Below are 23660 nucleotides of genomic sequence, written 5' to 3'. Positions count from 1 at the left end.
AACTTGTGTTTACAAGACTATAGATGATCCACCGTCATGAGTGACACCTGCCAAACTCCTCACCCCCTCCGGGTTTCCCACTGCTGCCCCTTATCCGCTCATGACAGAAGTATTAATGATTGAAACTCGCGGACGGAGTAATGGTGACCTCACATCATGTGGACTAAGAAGCCGATTGTTCCGAAGGCAGGTACCGTTCGTGAACGGCCGGTGCTGGTGTTGAACAGAGTACCACGTGGTGGTAGGTCGGAAGGCGCTGCTTCTCTGTATCTTTTTTTTTTTTCCTTTTTCTATTTTGGGTAGAAATATTCCCGGGAAGGTAGATAGAAATGCATTTTCATTTCCCAATAATTCTTAGGCACGAGTTAGAAAACTGCTGACCTTCACCAAAATATGTCAGCACTTCATGTTATAAAAAATGCAATTCAGAACCGCTGCATGTGTATATACGTATATCTAAATATACACACATATCGGTGCAGTACACAAGGATTATTCAATGGATATTCAAAACTGAGCTATTTGTAGCTAACCTGATATTCTGCAGTGAAAGTTCATTGCTCAAGAACAGTTGGCGTTTCTTTCTTTTGGCTCTAACTACTGTCAAACGTTTGCACATCAGACGCTACCATTTACACTTTCCGAAGTGCCAGTACCAGGACAGTCTTACACGAGGATCAGAAAAGGACTCTGCCTAGGATGCAGCTATACAGCTACTGGGCATGCGCGCAGGGTCAGTCGGGCCGGTCCACGGTCACCACTCCCTCGAGGCGGAAACCCTCGTGGACCAGGCGCCGCAGCTCGACCCGCAGCGTGGTGGCGTCATCTGGGCGTCATGCTGACTCTGGCGGGAGAGGAGGGCCCGGAGGAGGAGCCTCGGTAAACGGGGGACGTGGGGGACAGTTTAATCGGGCTGGTTGGGTCCCCCGTTTGCAGCTTCCAAAGCAGCTCTTCGTTGGTTCGGCTCAATCTTTTCTTCTCCTGTGTTTCTTTCTCCACGTATTCCTGGAGGTTAGCATTCTCCTCTGACAGCTGTCTGCACGGGGAGAACAAGCAACTGTCGAGCAGCAGTCACGCCGGAAGGCACTTAACCTGAGGTCTGCAAGGCCGAGGGTTGCAGGGAAAGGGGGTAGGTGGTGGGTGCCCGCGGGGAGAACAGGGTCCTGCCAGACCCCAGGGACCAAGAAGCGGGGTTGAAACGCGATTGCTACTCATCCCAGCCACACATCCGTTCCCAGAGACCTTCCGCCAACAGCCGATCTGCCCACAGCCCCTCTGCCCGGGTCAGGGGAGGCGCTGGGGGCCAGGGGAGAGAGCAGAAGCCGCCGGGAGAGAGAGCGGGAAGTGCAGCTTGGTGTGGGACGCCCTGCCCCTGGCTCAGGCCTCCCTGGCAGCCATCACCTCTGGTCTGTGCATCTGGCCGCCTGCTGGACCGGGAGCCCTGGAGAACAGGCCCCAGAGTGGTCCTCCTCGAGTGCCCGGCACCCAGTCTGAGGCCTGGTGCATAACGGATGCTTAGTTGATGTTTGCGGCTAATGGATGCTAAATGAAAAAGGAACCGAGGCGTTCTGTGCCTCTGTCGTGACAGCAGTGGGTCTGCCCCCCCCATCTCCCTTCCTGGGGCCCTCCGAGCAAGGAAGGCAGCACCAAGATGGAAGCAGTGTCCCTGGGGAGCAGCTGCATTGGTGCATCCCCTCCCTGCTGCCCTTTGGCCAGGTCAGCTCTCCTCTGCCATGACCACCTGGCCCAGCGCTGGCGCAGCAGCCGCAGGCCCCCGCAATGGAGCTCGGCGTCGGCTCACACGGTGGTTCTCTTTAGCCTAGGAACCCCCAGCTGGCAGCCTCTCCAAAACCTCCTCCAGAAACATCCCCGTCACCTCCCAGCTGTGCCCCAGGCTTTGGCTGGTGTCACTCATTTCCACCAAGGTGGGACCCACCGCTCTGCGGAGCCCGGGCATCGGCTGGGTGCTCAGAGCGGTGTGTTCTATGCTGCCCTCGGCGCGGGGAGTGCCAAGAGCCTGTGTGGGGAAGCCTTGGGGCTCGGAGGGGTGAGGATAAAAGCAGAGCGCTCCAAGGTCAAGAGCAAAGCCATCCTGTCGGCGACACATGCTTTGGAAGCTCCGACGCCCAGGCCCACCTACCTCGTGACGACGGTGTTCTGGTCGATCCTGGCTTTGAGGTCTTCATTCTGCTGTTGGAGAACTTGGATCTTTTCCTCCAGGATAATGTTCTTCTCTGCCTATAAAAGATGCAGTGTCAAGAGCTGCTCAGCAAGGCCCTATGGACAGATGGCAGACCAATGCCCTCGGCTTCTGGGCTTTGGAACTTTATCAAGAACAGTGTTTTCCAAACCGCGGTTTGCAATGCATCAGTCGGTTGTAAAATCAGGTTAGAGGGACGTGACCAGCATTTCTTTTTTAAACAAAACAATAGAAAATACCAGAGTGCACCGTGTGTAGTAGAAGTATGTATTTTAGATACAGTATATATTTCTCTCTTAGGTGTATTATGTGTGTATATATTAGTGTATATAGTGGATCGTATGTACTGTGTATCTACAACTTACGTGTGTGCCTGTACTGGATTCCTATGTAGAATATATCTCTCACAGTGAGTGTCCCCAGACCCCTGCCATTGTCGGAAACGAGCTGCGAGCACCACCTGGACCCCGTGTGGCTGATGGGTCCCCCGGTTCTTCCCATCAGGCCGTCTGCCCTGCACTGGCATCTCTGGCCAGGCCTGTGTGCACTCTACGACATTCTGAATTAATGGAGGGCTGGAAATGCAAACAGCATGGACACGCTCTTTTCCTTCTGAGGCTCTGGGCAGCCGGGAACGTGCAGCGCGAGCCCAGCGTGGCACACGATCAGAAGAGAACATCCTCTGTGGTTGCCACTCCTCTGCAGCTCACGCCCCGCTCTCTCTGTCGGTGTGTCCCCAGGGCCTGAGACCTAGCCGAAGCAGAGCTCCATTCTAAGATGCACTGAGAAATAAATGCTAGAGGAATCTTTAAAGAAAACCGCCGCTTCTCCATGACTCAGGCTTAGGCATCAGAGCCAAAGGACTGGGCTCTGCCCCTGCCCTTCAGCAAGGCCCTCCTAGGAAATGGGAAGTGATTAAATCAGTTCTTCCCCCCACCCCTACCCACCCCTCTGCCTGGAAAGATTTCAGGAATGAGAACTCTTGTGTACCTGCAGAAGGCCCGGAGCATGGCTAAATACAGCCAAAGCAGCCCGGAGGCTTGTGGCTGACCAGATAACGATGCAGGTGGCCCTGCCTGGAGGAGGAGGGCTGCAGGGCTGAGACGGGAGGACTCTGTTCGCGAGCCCCCCGCTGGCCTTAGCTCTGGCCTTGCTGGGAAGCTCTGGGCTGCTGGAGGGCGCCAGGACGCCAGCATTGCCTCTGATGCTGGCAATAGGCACTCACACCCCCGTCTGCCCTTATCCTGACTGACAGGCATCCGTGCAGCGAGAGATGTCCCCAGAGAGGGATGGTGCTAGATCAGGAGAGGGGACGTGCCGACTGAATGCAACAGGTGGTCTGGGACCAGCTCCTGGTTTGGATATAGCGGCTTCAAGGACATTTCCGAGACATACGGAGAACTTGAAAAGTTAGAGGAGGTGATCAGTTACTGAGATGGTAAGCTGAGGGTTTGCTAACTGAAAGAAAGCAGGATACAAAACACTCGTATGTATGTGTGGGTCGTATATTAGGGTGTGTACACTTGTACAGAAGAAAGGCTCTGGAAATATTAACAGTGTAGAAATATGTCATTTAAATTTTCTTATCTATATCTTATAATTTCCTTTTAGAGGAAATTATATTTCCTTTTAGAGTATCAAAAATTTATTTTAAATATAACAATAAAAAAGAAAAAATTAATCTACCTGCGACCCTTGGGCCAACCTTCCCCTCAGAATGGCATCTCCCTGGAGGCAGGCTTCTCTGCTGCTGACTCTGGATGACTGTCTCGGCTTCAGCCCTCGCACCCACAGGGGCGGGGAGTGAACTCTGGCTGCTCTACTCCCCCACAGGGGTGCCCTTTGCTAGTTCTGCGGGAGCCAGGCTGAAAGGCGAGGCAGAGCGTGTGCTGAAAGCCGGGGCCTGGAGCTCTGGCCCAGGGCTCACGCCTGGGCTGGACCACTGTTTGGCCCTGGGTGAGACAGGACCTCATCCTAAGCCTCCGTCTCCACATCTGTGAAAGGAGGCTCCTGACAGCACCTACGCAGTGGATTGCTGTCAGGGTTAAAGAACAAACGCGCACAGCGTGTCTGCGCCGTGCCTGGTGCACAAAAGCGACGCTCCACAGATGCAGGCTCACCGCACACCTGCCCCGGGGCGGGGGAGGAACTGGCACGTCACAGAGGTGGATGCGGAGCCGGGCGGGGCATCAGACGGCCTCCGGGTTTCTACAAATGAGGCCACCTCTGAGACTTCGGAACTCCTGGCTTCCTAAGAAAGGCGTTTTCTGCTCACTTGTGAGCAACGGACATGTAAGGGCCCCCACCTGGATGGGGCCGTGGGTGCTGTTAATATTGACATCCACCGTGGCAGCAGGGATATCATGCAGGTTACTGGGGCCTCCCAAGGTAAGAGGCCGACTCACCAGCTTTTCCAGCTCAATGATCTTCTTTTCCTGCTGGTGTATTTGCTGATTCTTCATCTCTAATACCTGCTTCAGACTCTTCATGTCTTCTTCCAGGTGCTGATAAGGAGCCAATGCAATCTACAGGGGCAGAGAGCAAGGGGCTGTTTACCAGGCAGCCCGGCGAAGCCCAGTATCCACCAGCACCATGAATTCAGTGCAATCTAGTCATCCGTTAACAAGCTTCCTAACGGGCACTGGAGAATGAGAGCGAGAGGGCGAGAGGGAGACAGTGCTCACAGCCTTCCTGATAACGATGCCCACGAGTTTCCACTGGGGGAGCGACTGAAAATCCAGCTCCTTGGGGAGCAGGAGAGATGAAGCCGTCGTTCCCTGAAACGTCGGATCCTGGGGTGGCCGGATACTACCAGCCTATCGCCCCAAGGGAATTCAGCGGGCAAAACCAGTACATTCAACATTGGCTTTTAACATTCACGCAGAGTACTTGATTCAACAGACAGGTGGGGATTGAAAGGTCCCAACTGTGCCCATGGAAGGCCCCGCCCCCTGCCATGCATAGCAAATGAGCAAAGTGGTTTAAGAAGCAGAAAAGGCTGTTGTAGAAAAGTAAATGTGAGAATAAGGTTGCCAGATGTGACAAATAAAAAGACAGGATGTTCAACTATGTTGGAATTTCACGTAAGTATTGCATGAGACATACTTGTTACTAAGAAACTCACTGATCTGTAATTCACGTGTAACTGGCTGTTGTGTATTTTGCCTCGTGAGTTTTATCTGGCACCTTACATCAGAGGGAAGGAATTGTGCCAGCCTGAGGAAAAACCCCTCACCCTACCAACTGGGGCTTCAGGGATGCCTCCCTTGCAGGCGGCACTGGGAGGGAACGGGATGTGGGGCTGGAATGGGGCCTGGCCAGGGTGGGGTGTTTCCAGCTCGTCACAGCAGCCCAGGGACAGGGGCTGGGGAGCCGTGTGCAATGAGGCAAGAATAACACTTAGATGGAGAACCCAGGGCCATCCCGACTCAGCACAGGTGCTGACAGGCACATGCTTAAAATCCCGGGAGGCCCTGACCGCTGTCGCTCTGGCGTCAGATCAGCACAGGGGCCCTGCCTTTGGGGTGACTGCTGGGGGAGCCCCGGGTTTCCTGGAGTCCAACAGAACTGCCTTGCAAGGGCCCTGCGGGTGCTGGGAGACCGGAAGCGCATGATACCTCCAGCTGCTCCTCAGTGTTTTTCCTCAAAGCTTCCTCGAAGCGTCTGGCTCGGTCCCGCAGAGACTGGCTCTGGAAGGTCAGCGTGTCCACCTGGTCCTGCAGGTAACACACGAAACGTCCAGCCCGGTCCCCTGCAGACGTGGCACCTGGGAGGCGGTGATGACGGCCACCACCCTGCCCTGGGGGCTCTTCCCAGGGCGTCCAGATCAGAGGTCCCCCCCACCGGGCTCCACCAAAAGGCCTTCGCATGCAGCAGGGAGAGGCTCCCAGTCTCCCTGCCTCCGTGCCTTGTCCAGAATGGACCACAGAACACTGACAGATGCATGTTTCTGTCCCACGGAAAGTGCACGCACACTGGTGGGGCACTCGAAGCAGGTGGCCCGACTCAGCGCCTCCTGAGATCAGAGAGCTGTCCTCGCCCCCCCACCCCCAGGAAAGCAAGGAGCTTGCGGAGCGGAGGCGTTTAATAATTTATCATCTGACTTCACAAAAGCAGCCCATCAGCAGAGAGGCATCTTAGTCTGGGGGGGCTCTAGCCCCCCGCTTCAGGAAGGACGGTTAATCCATCTCAGAGAAGAACTGTGCTCATCTGTCAAGTTCAAGCCAGAAGCTGTCGAACCAACCTTGACTTCTGGCTCTGCCCGAGCCCCTCCCCCCACACTAAACACAGCAATGGCAGGGCCCGGAGGATGCGGCCTCCCGCGTCACGTCCCCGGATCCACACACACTCCTGATCCTACTCCCTCCACCGGGTGGAGCCACTCGCTGACTTTGTCCCGGACCCGGCAACTCGTTTGCCCTCAAGGGGGAGTCAGGGTCGGGGCGCGGGGGAGGGGGAGCTTTCTAAAGCGCAAGCCTGAGCCCCTCACCCCCCTACGTAAAACCCCGTGCCCTCGGGACCAAGTGCCGCTGACGCAGCGTCTGCACCCTCCGCATCCGCCTTTCTCGTCTCGCTGCCCCCAACCCACCTTACATCCGCTCTTCCCCCACAGCCGGCTCCCGCTCACCCCCGGCCCTCTTCTGGCCTCCGCTCGGCGCCCCTGGGTGGCAGGCCCCTGGCCTGAGCTGCCACGTGAGTGAAATCTGTCCCGTTCAGACGCTCCCCCCCGACCCGGAGGGCCCTCCTGACCCCCATCCCAGCACGTGCCCGCCACGGGGCTGCTCTGTGTGTGAAGGTGGAGAGAATGGAGGCGTGTGTGGGGAGGCCCGGGGCCCCAGCCCTGCTGCCAGCGCAGGTGCCACCACGCTGAGCCCTCTCCCCGCAGCCCCGGCCCTGACCGATGGCGGCGGGCAGCAAAGGGAGCCGGGCAGAGCCTTGACGCCCAAGCAGAGGGAAGAGACGGTGCCTTGCTGGTGCCACGTGTTCCAAAATTCTCCACCCCCATCACCACTTCTGTAACATTAAAACCCAGGGACTGAGGTCTTCCCGTGAACACTTCTGGCAAGAGAGATGGCCCCGCTCACCACATGTGAGCAACTGGGTGCGGTCAACGATAGAACTGCACACGAGAGCACTGCCACATAGCACGTGCTGGCTCGACCGCTTTCTCGTCATCACAGAGAACCCAGCCTTGGCGGGTTCCTTTTCCTTCTCTCCTTTTTTGTTTCCAGTTACTTCCATTTCATTTTTAAGAAATAAAAGCCCCCCACAGTGCCATTAAGGGCACTTGCTGCTGCAGGAGGGCAAGGCAGTGTCAGTGGAGCTGGAAGGCACATGAGCCAGCAAGGGTAAATCAGGGCTCAGGACAGCCGGCTGGGCCGCAGCACGCATGCGTAGAACGTGACTATAAAATGACTGGAGCGCTCCGTAGTTTAACCACTGTGTCCAGGTTTCCCCATCTGTAAAATGGGTACGGTAATAATAATACCTAACCCAGAGGATGGTGGTGAGTTAATACTTAGAACAGTACCTGGCATACAGTAAGTGCTCTATAAATATTAGCTATTATTTTATTGCAAAAATTAAAATGACTGGAGTGCTACCCACCTCCTATACAAGCCTCGTCAGAGCAAGCATTCCTCTCGAGCCTCTTGTCCTCCATTAAAATGTGAAACAGTGCAACACTCAGGCAAGTACCATCTAGGCGGCATCTAAACTATCACACTGTGTTTTTTCTGCTTTCTTCGCCATTATTCAAAACAGATCCTCAGGCACACAATGGTGCCCCAGCAATCAGACAGGACGTGCTGTTCTTCAACTTGGATTGGCTACTTTATGCCAAGGTAAGAGCACCAAGACCCAGCTGGTGACCTGGCCCGGCAGGGACCACTTGGAGTTAACCAACGGCCCCATAATAATGATGATGATGGCAAATGTAACAACGCCTGAAACTATTATAATAGCACTAGCTGCTGCCTAGTGCTCTATGCCCTTTACACACGATGAAATCAATTTATTTTTAAGGCAGGATCAGAAAATTTTTAAACAGAAAATTCTCTCTCTGCCCATCTGGGCCACTACCCCTCTTTAGTGTGCACGGTGCATCTGCATTATACATTAACTAGATCCCCTTAGAAGACACAGGAATGCCTGCTCACCGGAAAAAAAAAAAGCAATTTTCTCCTGGAGCCAGCAAGGTAACTCCTTAGGAGATAACATTCCTTTCTCAATCCTGTAAGGGGTCACGATGACCCACTACTTGCCCTGTTGGACTACGTACACTGTCAATATGTTACTTTGATGTAAGACCCTTTGCCTCAAAAATTTATATAACTGTGCATTGACCTCTAAGGGACAGTCCTTAGCGCTTTGTCTTTTAATCTTTAAAAAAAAGTTAATACAATTTTTAAAGGTTACTATTTACAGTTATTACAAAATATTGCAATTACAAAATATTCCCCGTGTTCTACAACACATCCTCGAGCCTATTTACACCCAGCAATTTGCACCTCCCCTCCCCCATCCCTACGTGCCCTCCCCCCACTGGTAACCACTAGTTTGTTCTCTGTATCTGTGAGTCTGCTTCTTTTATGTTACATTCACTAGTTTGTTGTGTTTTTTATATTCCACATATAAGTGACATCATACAGTGTTTGTCTTTCTCTGACGTATTTCACTTAGCAGAATGCCCTCCAAGTCTATCCATGTTGCTTCAAATGGCAAAATTTCGTTCTTTTCTATGGCTGAGTAGTATTCCATTGTATACCACATAAAGACTGTCTCCTGGGTTCTAATCCTCAGGTTGGTTCAAATAAAATTCTCCATTTCTTTCTTGGATTGACTATTGATTAATGTTTTCATTGACACACATATTATTTCCCTTAAGCTGCTCACACTTTGAGGAAGGAATTGGCATTATCCCCATTTTACAGATGGGTAAACTAAGGTTTACAGCTTATGTAGCTGTCCAAGATTTCAAAGCTATTAAGAGAAGGTACAGTGGGGATTTAAACCTCAAACTCAGATCTTTTACCCCAAACCTGTTTCTCTAGCTGCCAGCAGCCCAAGGAGACTGGCCTAAGCAACTGTACCCACCTCACACCAGAAAATCTCCAGCTCAAATGCATTCTGCCCATGAGTTACCACTAAAATGTGCACAATTCATGACTGTGTGATGTGAGTGGCAAAGTGAAGACTCATGGATGAAGCAGAACTCTCCCTTCTTTTGGTTTTGGACCGTTTGGGGTTTTCTGATACATCACAGTATGGCTGTTACCTTCCTGGGTTGTGTTCCTTAAGGGTAATGTATCTGGGTGGTGTGGGATGTGGGGTACACAAAGAAGTTTGGGGTTAATTTGCCAAGGACAAGCCACACAGGGAGCACGCGGGCATGTGAGGCCCCCCGATGGGTCCATGGATCGACGGACCGGGGGTGGGTTTGCAGCAGGTGGTTTCCCATTTAAAAACTTTTGAATAGTACACTCAATAGTGCGACACTCCATAATCCTAGATTCTTTTCTCGGCAGGGCAGGCTCTGTGGGAGAAACACTGCCTGGGGAAAGTGAGCCATTGAAGAAACAAAACTCCTGCCTTTGTATTAGAATTATGGTAATCACCTCCCAAATTTCCAGATGTGAATGTCCCTAATATTTAAAAGGTAATCTTTCTATGACTGGGACGTCCACAGCTGGCAATGGAAGCAGGGCCACCAGCCTCCCCCTGGCTTCCCAGGCAGCCCCTCTCTAGGGCTGGGGGCGGTCAACATCATTTCACAGAAGCAGCTGATTGGGGTCTCTGGAAGGCAGAGACCTCCATTCTCCCCTCCGAGATCAGAAGGAAGCCAGGCAGCGCCCCTGGCATCTGAGACCCACACTCTGTGTAGGTTTCAAGCGGGACGCCAAGAAGCTTCGTTACATCTCCAGGGGATTGAAGTTGCTTTTACAATTCCCAGAACATGTCCTGTGATTTCTGCCCTACATGAGTCTCCTTACCCCGTTACCTCTGCCTAGAATGCTCTGCTCCCTAATCCTCCCCTTTCCCCAAACATGACTCTGACCGCAAGCACATGGGCCGTCTCTTGGAACCCCTGTGGCGCTAACGGTATTATTCATTCTGTGCAAGTATGTGTTACCTTCCGTGCTGGTCTGTCACTATTTGTATCACAGCTCTGAGTAGACAGTAAACTCCTTAAGAGCAGGGAGTAGGTCTTATTTACCCCTGTATTCCAATGCTTAGTACAGGATCCAGTACACGGTAGGTGCTGGATAAATGTCTGTGGACAGGAATAACAATGCTGTCATTACCTTGATGTTGGAGTTAAGGAAACACTAACCTGTAATGACAGCCGCAGCTTTTCAAAATTTTCTTCCAATTCTTTCTTTTCAAGCTCGTGGGTAGATATCAGTTCTGTTGAGAAGACATCAAATTGTTAGGTTGATCTTTCTTTTGAAAAGGGATCAAACAAGATTCTTTTGCCACGCTAAGACTAGTGACGTAGGTGAGTAAGGGACACCAGTATATAGCGGACTTAAGCCTAAGGAGACCTCTCCATTAGTTTGAAATTGTATGCAATGTTATTTAGGAGAGAGGGAGAAAGGATGAGGAAGGAAATAGGAGAAAGGGCAAGGGTTAAGAGGAAAGAAAGGAGGGAGGGAAGCAAACAGAGCACACGCACGCGCGCGCGCACACACACACACACACACACACACACTCTCTCTCTCTCTCACTTTTATACCCAGCTCTACCAACACCCTGGCCAAGTCAGATTCTCCATTCACAGCACTCACTGAATTCTCCAACTATTCCTAATGGTAAAACCACTAGGTAATTAATGTTAAATCTCCCTTTTCTTCCCTCCCAGGATCACTCTTCTTTTCTACCACGAAGCCGCAATCTCGGGCTGAAGCAGGGACCTTTCCAAGGAGAGCGGGGCATGGGCTGGAGAATGGACAGGTGAACGGGACCAGTGCTGTGCCTGCGAAGTCACCTTGGTGGCCTCTGGGCCACACTCTGGAAACCACAGATGCTAGGATTTGCTTGAGCAAAGAGTCGATGTTAAGCCACTCAGAAGGAAGGACTCATTGGACTGGTTCCTCTTGGGGAGTTTGGAGCAATTCTATTCCGTGAAAAGTGTCATTCCAGTGATAATTTGCAAGATAGGCAGCAAGAGATGTCATGTAAGAGTTATTAAGCAAATGGATTCTATTTTCCTCCAGATGGGAACAGTCTTATTAGCTGGGTGAAGCCCGTCTCATTCTAGCTACACAAGCAATTTGTTTTCATGTTATAACTGGAGAGAGGAAAGGTCTCATTAATCAACCTGGATCATATGCTTAGCACAGGAGAGTATTGGAGACCAATAATTATCGTTCCGGCTGGCATAAGCTGCAATTAAGAAAAACTTTGTGGTTTCCACTGACCCAATCTTTTAACTAATGATGGTTAAAGGTCTCTTAGAAATCCAGTTGTTATAGCTGAAATTTACATTTGGGAAAAAAGAAAAAAGTTTGTGCTTATTTTATTGACATAAAACCATGTGGGTTTCTGGTCTACCTGCCTTTGTCTAGATGATTACTTTTAATAGGCATTGAGAGCACCATCCATAATAATGAAGGTTTTAGCTACCATTACACACGCCTACATTGTATCACATTATATGTAATTCAAAGGCCCTGGATGTGGCGTCTAAGCGAGACTTCATTAGTCAGAAAAATCTACCAAGTCTATTTATACGAAAATCCGGAAACAAAAGGCAACACTCATTGTAACATTTCCGTTCCTGTTCCCTTTCCTGAGACCATTTTCCTACAGTGTAGTGATGGGCTTTAGGGCATTTTCAGATACCCTGTACCTCACAAGCGAAGAAAAGTCCGTATCTATTAGGTGGCATAAACCATGGCGACTATCTATGTACTCATAATGTATTTCATTATTTTAAGGTCCTGACACTCTGTCCCATGCTTAAGACTGTGCTCTAAGAGAGTGCTTCTCCAATTTTGCTACATATTAGAATCACCTGGGGAGCTTTAAAAAATCCCGATGCCTGGGCTGCACCCCAGAGCAATTAGATCGGAACCTCTGTAAGGGGAGCTACACATCAGTATTTTTAAAAAACTCTCCAGGTGGTTCCAATGTGCATCCAGGGGTGGGAGCTGGTACTCTAAGCATGAGACACGCTCTCAGGAACAGGTAATGCATTTAACCAGTTCTCAGGAAATTCCTCTCCCTTGCGTCCAGCTTGGACTTTTCCACGTATGGGTAGTTCCCAGAGGCGGTGGGGTTGGTGCTCGAGGGGGCAATCACATGAGTATTGACTACTGCACAGTGGGCCTTGCTGTTTACAAAGAACATTTTAAAATAATTTTAAAACTCTGATATTAATTCTCAAATTTTTGGAATTTATTAATCTATTGTTAAATTAACTGTGTTTCATATACTTGAACAATCAGCTGACTGGGGAGGAAAAAATGAGGAAAGGGGAAATTGAAAAACAAATTCTCTATATGACGTAAATGCACGTTAACGTGTAAAAAGCTTCTTTCACAGTCAAAATCTTAGTAGTACTTAAACGCTGTCGCTATTGTTACAACCCACATAAAATCCTACATATCCAAAGATAAGTCAAAGTTATAAAAAATGTAAAAAGAAAGATCCTGAGAGTCCACTTACATCCATGGTGAATGTGGTCTGAGTGCAAGGTGTGGAGAGCCAGGCCCAATCAGATGCTGGCGTGGCCGTGACAACACCACACCTGTGGGATGGTTATAAGGCCACAAAACAAGACAAAGCCTAGGATTTCTACACTTACTGTAGAACAGTAGGTCTCAAGCTTGGCTACCTGTTACATTCACCTATGAGCTTTAACAAGCCCAGGCTGTAACCCAGACCAGCTACCAAACCCTGCTCTGGGACCAAGGCTCCAGTATTCAGGCAGGGTTGAGAGGATTGGCTTCAGAGGAAAGTACAGTAAGTCCCCTACAAAAGAACCTTCAAGCTGCGAACTTTCAAAGATGCGAATGTGCATTCCATCAACGTCAGGCGTGAGTGACATTGCAGCTGGCCCTCCGTCCCCTATTGCTGACGATCCTTCAGCTCTACCATCTCCCACCTCCTCTCTCCCCTCCAGTCAGTAACTCTTCTTGCCTGTTCGGGCAATGCCAGCCCCTGGATGCCAGCTGTTGTACTGGACTACTGTACTTTTCAAGGTACTGGACTGTAAGATTAAACATGTTTTCTTTACTTTTGTGTTGTTTGTTTTTTATGTATTATTTGTGTGAAAAGTATTATGAACCTATTACAGGACAGTACTATATAGCTGATTGTGTTAGTTGGGTACCTAGGCTAACTTTGTTGGACTTACGAACGAATTGGACTTACGAACGCGCTCTCGGAACGGAACTCATTCATATGTAGGGGACTTACTGTAGTTACCCGGGTCCTGGATTTCTGTCTTTTCTGAACCCAAGAAGCAACACAAAGGACACACCAGGAAGGAAAGGAAGGAAGAAGGGAAAGGGAAGCAAGAGGGAAAGGGAGGGCTCCCCATGTCTGCAGCCGGAGAGGGTCAGTGCGCACAGCCCACCCTGCCCGCCCACCGCGCGCACCAAGCCTCGTAGCTACCTTGCACCTTGTGGTCGTGGTCATCCTGCAGGAGTGAGATGGCGACCGTGTGGCTGTTTTCCATCTCTAGGAGAGCCGCCTCATGGCTGGCGGTGATGTCTTCCACCTGCAGGAGATCACAGCTCTGGTTACACAGAGAGCCGGGGACCGGGGGCTCCAATGGCCTCGCTGCTTGGAGGACTGAGGTGGACTGCAACGAGGGGAAATGTCAGTGGCCCAAACATCAAGGGCAGGACACTCTACTGTGATGGCGGCTACCTCCAGCCTTGTGCCGAGGCAGCAGAGCCAGGATTTGTTGGTGACGCGGGAGTCCCGGAGTCAGGGGCGGCGGGGCAGGGGATGTCACAGGGAAGTCACTGCCACAGCCCTGCCGCTCATGCAACGGGAAGCAGCTCCCGGGGTGGGGTGGATAGCTGTCGAAGCCACCTCTTTACTGCCCTGCGCCCCCTCTGGACCATTTCCTTCCACCCCATTCCTTCCCCTTCCACCAAGCATTCCGTGAGGTAATAAGGGACAGAAGACGGTCCTCCCCTACCAGAAGGTCCGTTCTGCTTCCTGGCAGCAGGTGGGAGCTACCGCACGCGAGGTATCTGGAGGGAGCTAACATTTATTAAGCTACACTCTCGGCTTCTCCACTCAAGCCTCACAGCAATATGATAAAGTAAATGTTTTCATGTTCATTTCCCAGACGAGGAAACTGAGGTTCAGAGAGGCTTGAAGTGTTTTGCCCAAAGGCTAGTAAATGGCAGAGCCAGCAGTCAGCACAGGGCTGTCTGACATCCATGGCGAAGCTCTGAAACGCACTGCCCTTGCCTCCCCCCGCAAGACCAGCAACCAGTGCCCAGGGACCCTCTCACCAGCCCCAAGGCAAGTGGGCAGGTGTGTGTGTGTGCTCGCCACCCCTGTTCCAGCCGTGAACCTGCCCCCCGGATCACGGTGCAGACCTCCCCCTGCCCAGGCTGTGGGACCTGCTCCCAAGAAGCTGCTGTTTCTCTGGCTGATGGTACATTTCCAGGAGTTTAATCACAGGTAGTGCAGCCAGCCCAGGATTTTTTTTTTGTTTTTGACTGTTTTTCATTATATATATATATTTTTAACATCTTTATTGGAGTATAATTGCTTTACAGTGGCGTGTTAGTTTCTGCCTTATAACAAAGTGAATCAGTTATACATATACATATATCCCCATATCTCTTCCCTCTTGCATCTCCCTCCCTCCCACCCTCCCTATCCACCGCCTCCCCCAGGTGGTCACAAAGTACCGAGCTGATCTCCCTGTGCTACGCCAGCCCAGGATTTTTTATTTTCCCCCTTCCTCATCTCTGGCCCCACCACACACCTTCCATCTTTACTGCTTTTGTTACTTTTGTTGTTGCAGCTGTTATTTTAACTTCAAATGTATGACTTACAGGACTCATTGCATAAGACGACCTCTCCCTGTGATAGCAAACCAGAACAATGTTTTTCCAAATTCTCTGTCGGTGACCCACTGTAAAAACACCATTGTACATTGTTACACACACACACACACATGCATACACGGGGCGTGTGTGTGAAACCAAAGTTTCACAAAATGACACTTTCCCCTCTTACCTGCAGTAATCTCGTTTTTAAATTTTTATTCTATGTTCCTTTGTTGTTTTTCAAAATGCAGTTACAAACCACTAAATTCATTTCACAACGTACTAAGGTGTCAAAACCTAGCATTTGAACAACACTGAACCAGCGCACCTGCCCATGCCCTGAAGCTCTGTGGCGGACCGGCTCAGAACACTGTCCAGCCACCTCTCAGAGGGTCTCATTTCTCTGGGGATAATTCACAGGCTGATCTTTGATCTGTAAAAGGAGGAAGAACTCTTCACAAGAAAGGAAGCCCGCTTGTGAAGGGGATGCATGGGAGTGTTTGTATTTTAAAATGGGATAGATTCCCATTCTGGATACCATCATTGCTTGGGAAAGTTGGGCCGACTTCTGTCTCCTATGGTAAAAGGAAGTGTCATCCACTAAAACAGAAATATCACTGCCAAGACCAACAACGAACTTGACAGCGTTCGGAAAGCTGCATTACGCCATGAAAATGGACATGGTATGCGATGGTTCACTTTTACCTACTGGCCATTCTTGATTAAACAATACTTCACTCGAGGCTCAGAGCTATGAATCCACTCAGCAGAAAGGCCGATTACTGCAGTTTTTAATTGCCCAAATCCTGTTTATATGAAGGTTTTTTATGGAATCTTTGTCCAAAGACTTTCAGTCTCTTGGAAAAACAAATCATCGGTTAAAAAAAATGGAACTGGTTTTCCTTATGCTCCGCTGGTGACTTCCGTTAGAAACAAGTACCCACACATTGTTTGGAGGTATGTTAGTTCAGTAGAAAGAAGAATCTTTCATCCGTCCTTAGTATGATTCTAATTTATTGGGTTCTTACCCAAATTGCCACGGGTGGTTTCAGAAAAGAGAGATGGATGCCGGGACTACGTTCCAGAAGAGTCCCTTTCGTCCTGGCGGTGGGTCTGCTCTGATCAGCAAGGGTGGCGCTTCATCGCATGACCTCCTGCCTTGGTGGAGTCAGGTCTTTGATTTAGTGGTGATGGAATACCACACCCAATATACCAAGGATGATGTAAGGGTGTGATCTGTCTGTTACAGCCTCTCAGAGGGGCTTCTGGGGATGAAATACTGATCCCCGAATTCCTCCACATGCAATGAGAGGAAAGCCCAGGATGTTCTGAAGGAAACCAGTGAGAGTCAGTGAGCCAAAATCTGGGCATCATGGTCCTTACTCTCGAGTGATTGAGGTTTCCAGACATGCGTATGGTTTTTAAAGACTGTTCCCTCTACAAGGAAGGGGCCGTGCACTGTTGGCCGTCCCCTTTCTTATCCCAGTTTCAATCCCCATGGCTTCTCCTCTATGGCTCTAGGCTTCTTTCCAGAGCACGGGGCAGCAGCCCGTCCGAGCTCTCAGCCTGAGAAGACCTCCAGGTCGGCAGGCATTTGAGGGGATTCAGACAAGTTGACCCAAGGGACACACAAGATATGTTTTGCGTTGTAGATCACCGAAAACGAGACAGAGGCGCTAAGCCATTATCCGGCCACAGCAAACTTATGCTGGGTGAACCTTCATCTTCTTCCTTTTAGAACCCTGGGTGCCCCCGTCCCCCCAAAATCTCTGCTGGGCCAGCCTCCTCCCTCTTCCAGGAGGACAAAGTTCTGAGCTGGCTGCGGAGGTCTGTCCATGTGCCCATCAAGTAGTCCCAGGGGTACAGAGCAGCAGCTGGTCCCTGCACCAGGCTCTGTTCCTGCAGCTGTTTGCTGTTTAGCTGAGTTCCAGCAAAGCAAAGGGCTGGGAAGCCGCCCTCTCCGATGGGTAAGAATAGAGCTGTGGGCTTACTTCATTCAGCCATTTGCAAAATGCAATTATGGGAGCCTTCGGCAATTCACTGAGAGAAGACTTCCATTTAGAATGAAGACGCATGGCCTCTACATTGTTTCGGCTTTCCTCATTAAAGAAAACCAGATTAAACTCCCATTTGCCCCCATCTGCGACGCGTCTTCCTATCTGATGAGACAGAGGGAGCTGCCCCTGTCTTTTCTCTCCAGGGCTCTCTGAACGACTCTCCTTCCAGATAACAAGACGACTCACCTTCCCTTCTGTCCCTGCATCCCTGCTACATCATCCCGGGTACCGACTCCGAGCAGGCAGCCAGCCCTGCCAGAGCTCCTGGGCTGACCTCATGCCCCTCCGGGCTGTGCCTTTGCCCCTTTGCCGCCCACCACGTGGGCAGGTGTTCACAGAGGCTTCTATCTCCCGGCTCTGCCTCTTTCCAGTGTCCGGAGGCTCTGGGCTGCGATGGGCGGGGCTCTGGCGCCGGAAAACAGAGGGGCCCTCGGGACCTCATTCTATTTGATCAGAGAGTGTGGTTTCGCTGATGGCAGCTGTGCACCTGCCGTGCGGGACGGATATGGGACAGAATGCGAGATGATGGCCGAAGTGGCCTCTGCACGGTCTGATTAAGTGTGGGCACGCTGGGCCTCCCAGTTAAGTCTAAAAGGATGATTTCTTTAGGAAAGGTTACAAAGTGTGTCCCGGATATGAGACAAAGCCAACGTAAACGCCAAAGGCTGAACACTACTGCTCCTCTGGAAAGGAGTCTCTGCTCAAAATGCAGAATCCAGAATGCCTTTAGGAACCAGGGGGCCCTGCACGAGGGGCTTCCGGGCCGGGTCAGGGAGAGAGACAAACTACCATAGGATCTTGGAGGGAGAGGGTCAAAGGTCACAAGTCTGATCACTGAACACCAGGCCCCGTGGGCGAGTACCTTTGGAGCAGAAAAGGAAAAGCATTTGTGTTTACGTTGAAAAATCTGTTTCGTGTGCCCTGAGATAGGGAAGCTTGGGAAACCTGGCTTCTGTTAGTGTGCGGCCAGCTCTAGAATGAGCACTGATCTGATGAAACACCTTTATAATCCGACTTTAAAGATAAGAGTCCTAGCATGTCTTTAAAGGCACATAAGAAAGCCAGGAGGCCAGGCCACGCCCCTGCTCATACCCCTGCAGGGCTAAAGAAGGAGGCCCTGCACATCCCCCGACACCAGACAGCTGCAGCTCTGGGCCCCGGGAAGCCCCAGTCCGTGACTCTGATTCCATCAGCGCGGGGTGCAGGCAGGAGCAGTGCTTTGCCAGAAGCTCCCCAGTGACTCCCATGTGGAGACAGAGAGAGAGAGAGATGGTCTTTGCCGCTCGAGGCAAGTGGACGGCTGGATCTTCCTAGGGGCATCCTGCGGTAAGGTCAGAGGTCAGCCGGCCTTCTCGAGGGAGTTCCTCATCAGAGAAAAGCCTCAGAACTTCCTGCGTCAGAACGGAAGCAGCCTCCGCGCTGCCGGCCGGGGCACCGGGGCGCCAGGAGAGGCCCCATTGGTGAACTTGAGTTTTAAGGCTCGAGATGGCAGGATCTATGGGTCAGCCTTGCCGAACGCCGACTGTCCCCCACAAAGAGGCCCTGAGTGTGGAGGGTCGGCACAGATCGCTGGAACCACGGACGTTCCAGACCCCCACTGCGGCCAGGCACCGAGCCCCCTCCTGGACCAAATACATGAGCATTTACTCTACCTGGAAATTAGAATATGGCTTGATGCGCACTTCACCTTCTTCCGGGTTGCCTGCGCGCTCCCTGCTGGAGAAGCTGAAGGTCAAGACAACAGCCAACATCCAGCAGCAGGAGCCAACATCCAGAATCAGGAGCCTGAGTGATACGTAGATTTCAACCATCCATCCCTCCCCCTGCCCCCAAACCAGTGGGTTTCTATAGGAATGATTTACTCGAATGTAAAGCGTGCAGATGCTCTTTCCACCATAAAGCTTTCCCTCATCCTCCCATCTGGAAGGAAACTCTCAGTTCCTAAACACAGAATCTGCATTTCCCACCCAGTATTACAGTTTCTGGAGAAAGTGCCTCAGAACTTCCCTGGATCTATAACCCGAGGCTACGGAACAAGCAAGTCCACGTTTTATAAATGTTGGCATCCCTTGCAGTGTGACGTCATGAGGCCGCGTGTGCGGCGGACCTTCACTGACTATTCTTTGCTTAGATGGATGAACAAGCAAATTAATCACTTTAGCTGTAAAGGATCAGGGAGAACAGGATCAGAGCTCTCAGGAGACGGAGCACTTTTAAAATATACAGAAGTGGCTCATGTAACTCACTCTCAAGTGGGAAAGTCAGGGCCTCCAATCTCTCCCGGTATGAAGTCTTTAAAAGGCCGCTGTCCCAGCTCAAAGGCAGATGAGGCCACAACCCCCCAGCACAGGCTCCTGCACCGACAAAACTTAGCGAGGTTCTGCCCCGGCTCCCTCCACTGGCGGACGGGCTCCGCTCGGCAGTGGCCCTGGCCTCCCGGTTTCCCACACACGACACCCCAGCATGAGCGTTTGTTCAGAGGCTCATCCTTCTGCCAGGGGACCACCTCCTGCCCTTCCTTCCATCTCTTGGCATCTTCTCAACCAGCCCAGAACTTTGGACCCAAAGTCAGTGAATATGGGTATAAATACATTCTTTGTGTAAAATTGGGAATGAATAGCCCCAGGATACAGGGCACAGAACAAGCCAGTATCTGCACCAGGTCTGAGCTGTATCAAGGGACCACGAAGCAGGTAAGACTAAAGACGGCAGCCGTGCAAATGTCCACTTAAAGCCAGCTGAGAAGCCAAGGTGCTGAATCTAATCTTCTAATCTTAGCCCAGCAGGTAACCTTAGCTGTAACCTATCTGTCTCCCAGCCTCTAAGTCTGTACCACCTCAAGCAGGCAGATGCGTCTGGTTTCCACAGGCCTCTAGAAAAAGGGGGATGACTAACCCAAGATGCTGAATAGAAGAAAGTGTTGTCAAACAGGAGACCGTTTATCCCAACAATAGCACTTATTATTACTCTGAGATTTCTCCCATGCCCGCCATGATTCACAAGCCTCTGGGGACCAGCGCCATCCAGATTACCTACCGGGGAGGCAGCCCAAACGTTCATGATAGTGAAGGGCCACTCGGCACCAGCCTGAGATGTAAAGTGAGCTCTTCACAAATGCCAGTTTACCTTAGGGATACCATGAGCAGACCAGGAGTAATGATACACAATTAGAAGGTGGGCATTAAGGCGTCGGAGCCTTGGGGACCTAGGAGGAAGAGAAGAGGGAGGGGCAAACGAGCTCTCTCGGAAGCAGGGTGGTCTCGTCTTAACCTGCCTGTCACACCGGCGCCAACACGGTAACGGACACGGCAGCTGGCCGTGGGGATGGGCACGCCAGGCTCCTACCTGCTTTCAGGCTGACAGGCTCCCTGGGAATTCTTCCCCAGCTATGCCAGGATGAATGACCCTCTCTAGGAAGACTGCTGGGCTAAGGTTAATGAGCGGAATCCTTCCTTCGTTCAGCGAACACACGCTGAAGGCTCGCTCTGCGCAGGCAGGCAGTCCTGTGCCAGAGATTTAGCAGTAAACCCGGCAGAAAACTCTAGTTCAGTGCTCGAGGGCACGGACCCTGGGATCAGACTGGGTCCAACCCTGGCTCTTTCATAAGCGTGAATGCTGGCAAGTTATTTACCCTCCGGGTCTCAGTTTTCTCACCTGTAAAATGGGGACAATAATGGTACTCCCTCTAAGAGTTATCGTGGGGGTTAAATGAGTTAGTACATGTAAAGAGGGAAGAGCAGGGCCTGGCACACAGCACGTGCTAGATACACATGTGTCTGTCATCATCACTGTCCTTATGGAATACGCAGAAGATCAATAGGGTACAAAGTAAAAGTTCTCATACATTAGGTAGTAGTAAGTGCCGAGGAAAAACTAAACAGGAAAAGTGTGCACAACGTGGGGAAGGAGCTGTGATTTTGGATCAGGAGAGGCCTCACTGAGAAAAGTCTGCAAGGGAGGGAGAGAGGGAGCCATGGGGTTTCTAGAGGGAGAGCATTCCAGGCAGAGGGCACAGCGAGCAAAATCTCGGAGGTGGGAGTGTGCCTGGGAGCACAAGGCGGGGAGACCAGAGTGGCTGCGGGGGACGACGGGAGGGGACAGAGGAGAGAGACGAGGTGGGGAGAGCGGGCTTGACCGGAAGCTCACCTGCTTGCTGCACGGACTCCTGGCCAAAGCAGCTCCCCTCCACCTCCCACCCACGTCTCCCGACGACGGCAAGGACAGGGCCCGGGCCGGGGCGCAGACTGACCTGCCGCTGGTGCTGACACCCGATCCGCAGCAGCTGTGCGCGGTGCTCCTCCTGGAGCTGGGCCACCTCGGTCTCGAACTGCAGCTGCAGCCGCCGCTCCAGGTCGCGCAGCTCGGCCTGCTGCCGCCAGCCCAGCCTGCGCACCTCATCCTCACAGCGCCGCTCCAGCTCCGCCTTCTCTCTCTGCAGCTTCTCGCACTTCGCTGCATGGAAGGCTGGGGACAGGGAGAGTGACACTTTAAAAACTGGCCAGGACGCACCGAAAGCGCTGCAGCCCCCACGAGTACCACATCAAGGTGGACGTAAGGACCAAGGCCAGGTCCCCATCCTTCTGCAGAGCTTCACCGTTTGTCAAGTGCTTTCCTCCCTACCACATTTGATCCCCAACACAGACCCTGGATGCTGGGGGTGAACCTGGGCCCTGGGGAGCTCCGGCAACCGGCCCAAGGTCCCCACTCAGCGTGTGAAGCATGAGCTGCGAAGGCAAATCTGGGCTTTCTGACCACAAGCCGCATGTTTCTGCCGCTAGATCAGGGCTCGCTGAGGGTCCACAGACCATGGGCATCACAGATACTGGGTGCTTGTTACAAATGCACGCTCCTAGGCACACCCTGGTGGATCAGAAACCCCAGACGGGAGCCCAGCACGTCAACTCTTCACAAGGGCCACGGTCTCTTACACCCATCAAGGCTTGAGACCCGGGCACGCCTGGAGGCTGGAGACAAGACGGGATGCACGGGATTCTCTGCAGGCTGACATGCCGCATGGGCCAATCGCAGAGGAAGTGTGCGTGCGGGTCCTTTCAGTGACCGAGACCTCACCAGCAGCATCCTTCCCCACTGGAGGAAGGACGGGTAACCACTCAACGCCCCTTTGCACGGGTGGGTCGCCCTGCCGCAGTTCTGGTTTGCTTCGCGGGGAGGGGCTGCGACAGCACTTAGAGCTCGTGCCTCCCCTGGGCCAGAGCGGACTGCTCTCATTTCAAAGTCTCTTCCTCAACTGCAAACTGCTTCCAAGAAGGAGAAAGCCTTCCCTGACAAGCTAGTCTGTTTAGGTCCCGTGGAGGTGACGATGCCCACGCACGCAGACGTCAAAGTGGACGGACACCTCACTCGCTCCACAAAGACTGGGGCCTCTACGCTCCCTGCTCTGTGCTGCAGTCTGGGGAGGCTTGTCGCTTACTCTGAAGTTGAGTGAGCAGTATCGGTACTGGTTCAGGATAATCTGCACACTAGGGGTGGCTGTTATGATCAGGACCATTCATCCAAGGTAGTTACATGGCGTTTGAAACACCCTAATCAGAAGTCCCACCCTAAAGGTGCAGCTAATTCAACGGTTTCTTTGCCACACTCGGCTCTCAAAGGGTTTGTTAATTAGCACAGGGGATGTTTAAAGACATTTGTTCCCTGGCGAAATGAGCTGTGGATGGGCTGGATCTTGCCCTGTGTGCACAGCGTGTAAGAGTCTGGCCAGCCCAGCAGCCTAACGCTGTCCCCAAAGGCCTTCTTGGTCCAGGGCTTCACCTGGCCCTGTGTCCTGTGTCCCATCATTGTTTGGAGGATTCTGACACACAACCGTGAAGAGTTGTTAGGATGTGCCAGTGTAATCAGGGTGTACTGAGGGTGGGTGGGGGGAACCCCCATAGAGGACGCACCGTCTGCAGGGAATTTTAAAGCAATAACCACACTGACTTGAAAAGCCCTCTGCTTTTTGCTGTCACCTGTGCCAGCAACTCTAAAGCATGTTGGTGAAAAAATACTCCTCCGAAGTTTTTGGTTGGTCTACATTCTAAGCAATTGCTACAATTACCGTCGAGGTTTTTCAAAGCAATTTTTGTATTTAAAAAAAAATCACAAACAGAGAAAAGTCGGAAGTACGGTACAAGGACATTATTGTCCAAATGACGTTTTCCCCCTGAACCATTTGAGAATCAGAGGCTGACTGCTGTCTCATCAACCCCGAATTCCTTAGCATATATTCCCTACAAACAAGGACATTCTCTTACGTAACCACAATGCAGTCATCAAAGTCAGGAATCAACACTGATCCAACAGTGCCCTCCAATGCTCAGACCCATTAAAATTTCACCAGTTGTCCTAATAATGTCCTTTCTAGAAAAAGGATCTCGTTCT

The 23660-nt window shown here is 51.6% G+C and overlaps 1 protein-coding gene across 9 annotated transcripts in view; it reads right to left on the bottom strand.

Moving 5' to 3' along the window:
• Window positions 1–254: 254 nt before the first annotated feature.
• Window positions 255–23660, bottom strand: part of MTUS2 (microtubule associated scaffold protein 2) — a 496165-nt gene continuing 472759 nt past the window's right edge. For 8 of the 9 annotated variants that reach the window (XM_060287790.1, XM_060287789.1, XM_060287788.1 and 5 more), the window contains 7 exons: window positions 21529–21743; window positions 13820–13925; window positions 10533–10606; window positions 5818–5916; window positions 4606–4725; window positions 2141–2238; window positions 255–1036 (listed from right to left, as the gene is read on the bottom strand). In XM_060287790.1, coding sequence (XP_060143773.1) covers window positions 823–1036; window positions 2141–2238; window positions 4606–4725; window positions 5818–5916; window positions 10533–10606; window positions 13820–13925; window positions 21529–21743 — 926 coding nt within the window. In that variant the 3' untranslated portion in view covers window positions 255–822. Of the gene's footprint in view, window positions 1037–2140; window positions 2239–4605; window positions 4726–5817; window positions 5917–10532; window positions 10607–13819; window positions 13926–21528; window positions 21744–23660 lie in introns of those variants that run through there. The other variant, XR_009559713.1, reaches the window with a different exon arrangement.

This window comes from Globicephala melas, chromosome 18 (assembly GCF_963455315.2).
Source record: "Globicephala melas chromosome 18, mGloMel1.2, whole genome shotgun sequence".
NCBI classification, from domain to species: domain Eukaryota; kingdom Metazoa; phylum Chordata; class Mammalia; order Artiodactyla; family Delphinidae; genus Globicephala; species Globicephala melas.
Note: the sequence above shows the minus strand (reverse complement) of the source record. Positions and strands in the feature narration are given on the sequence as shown.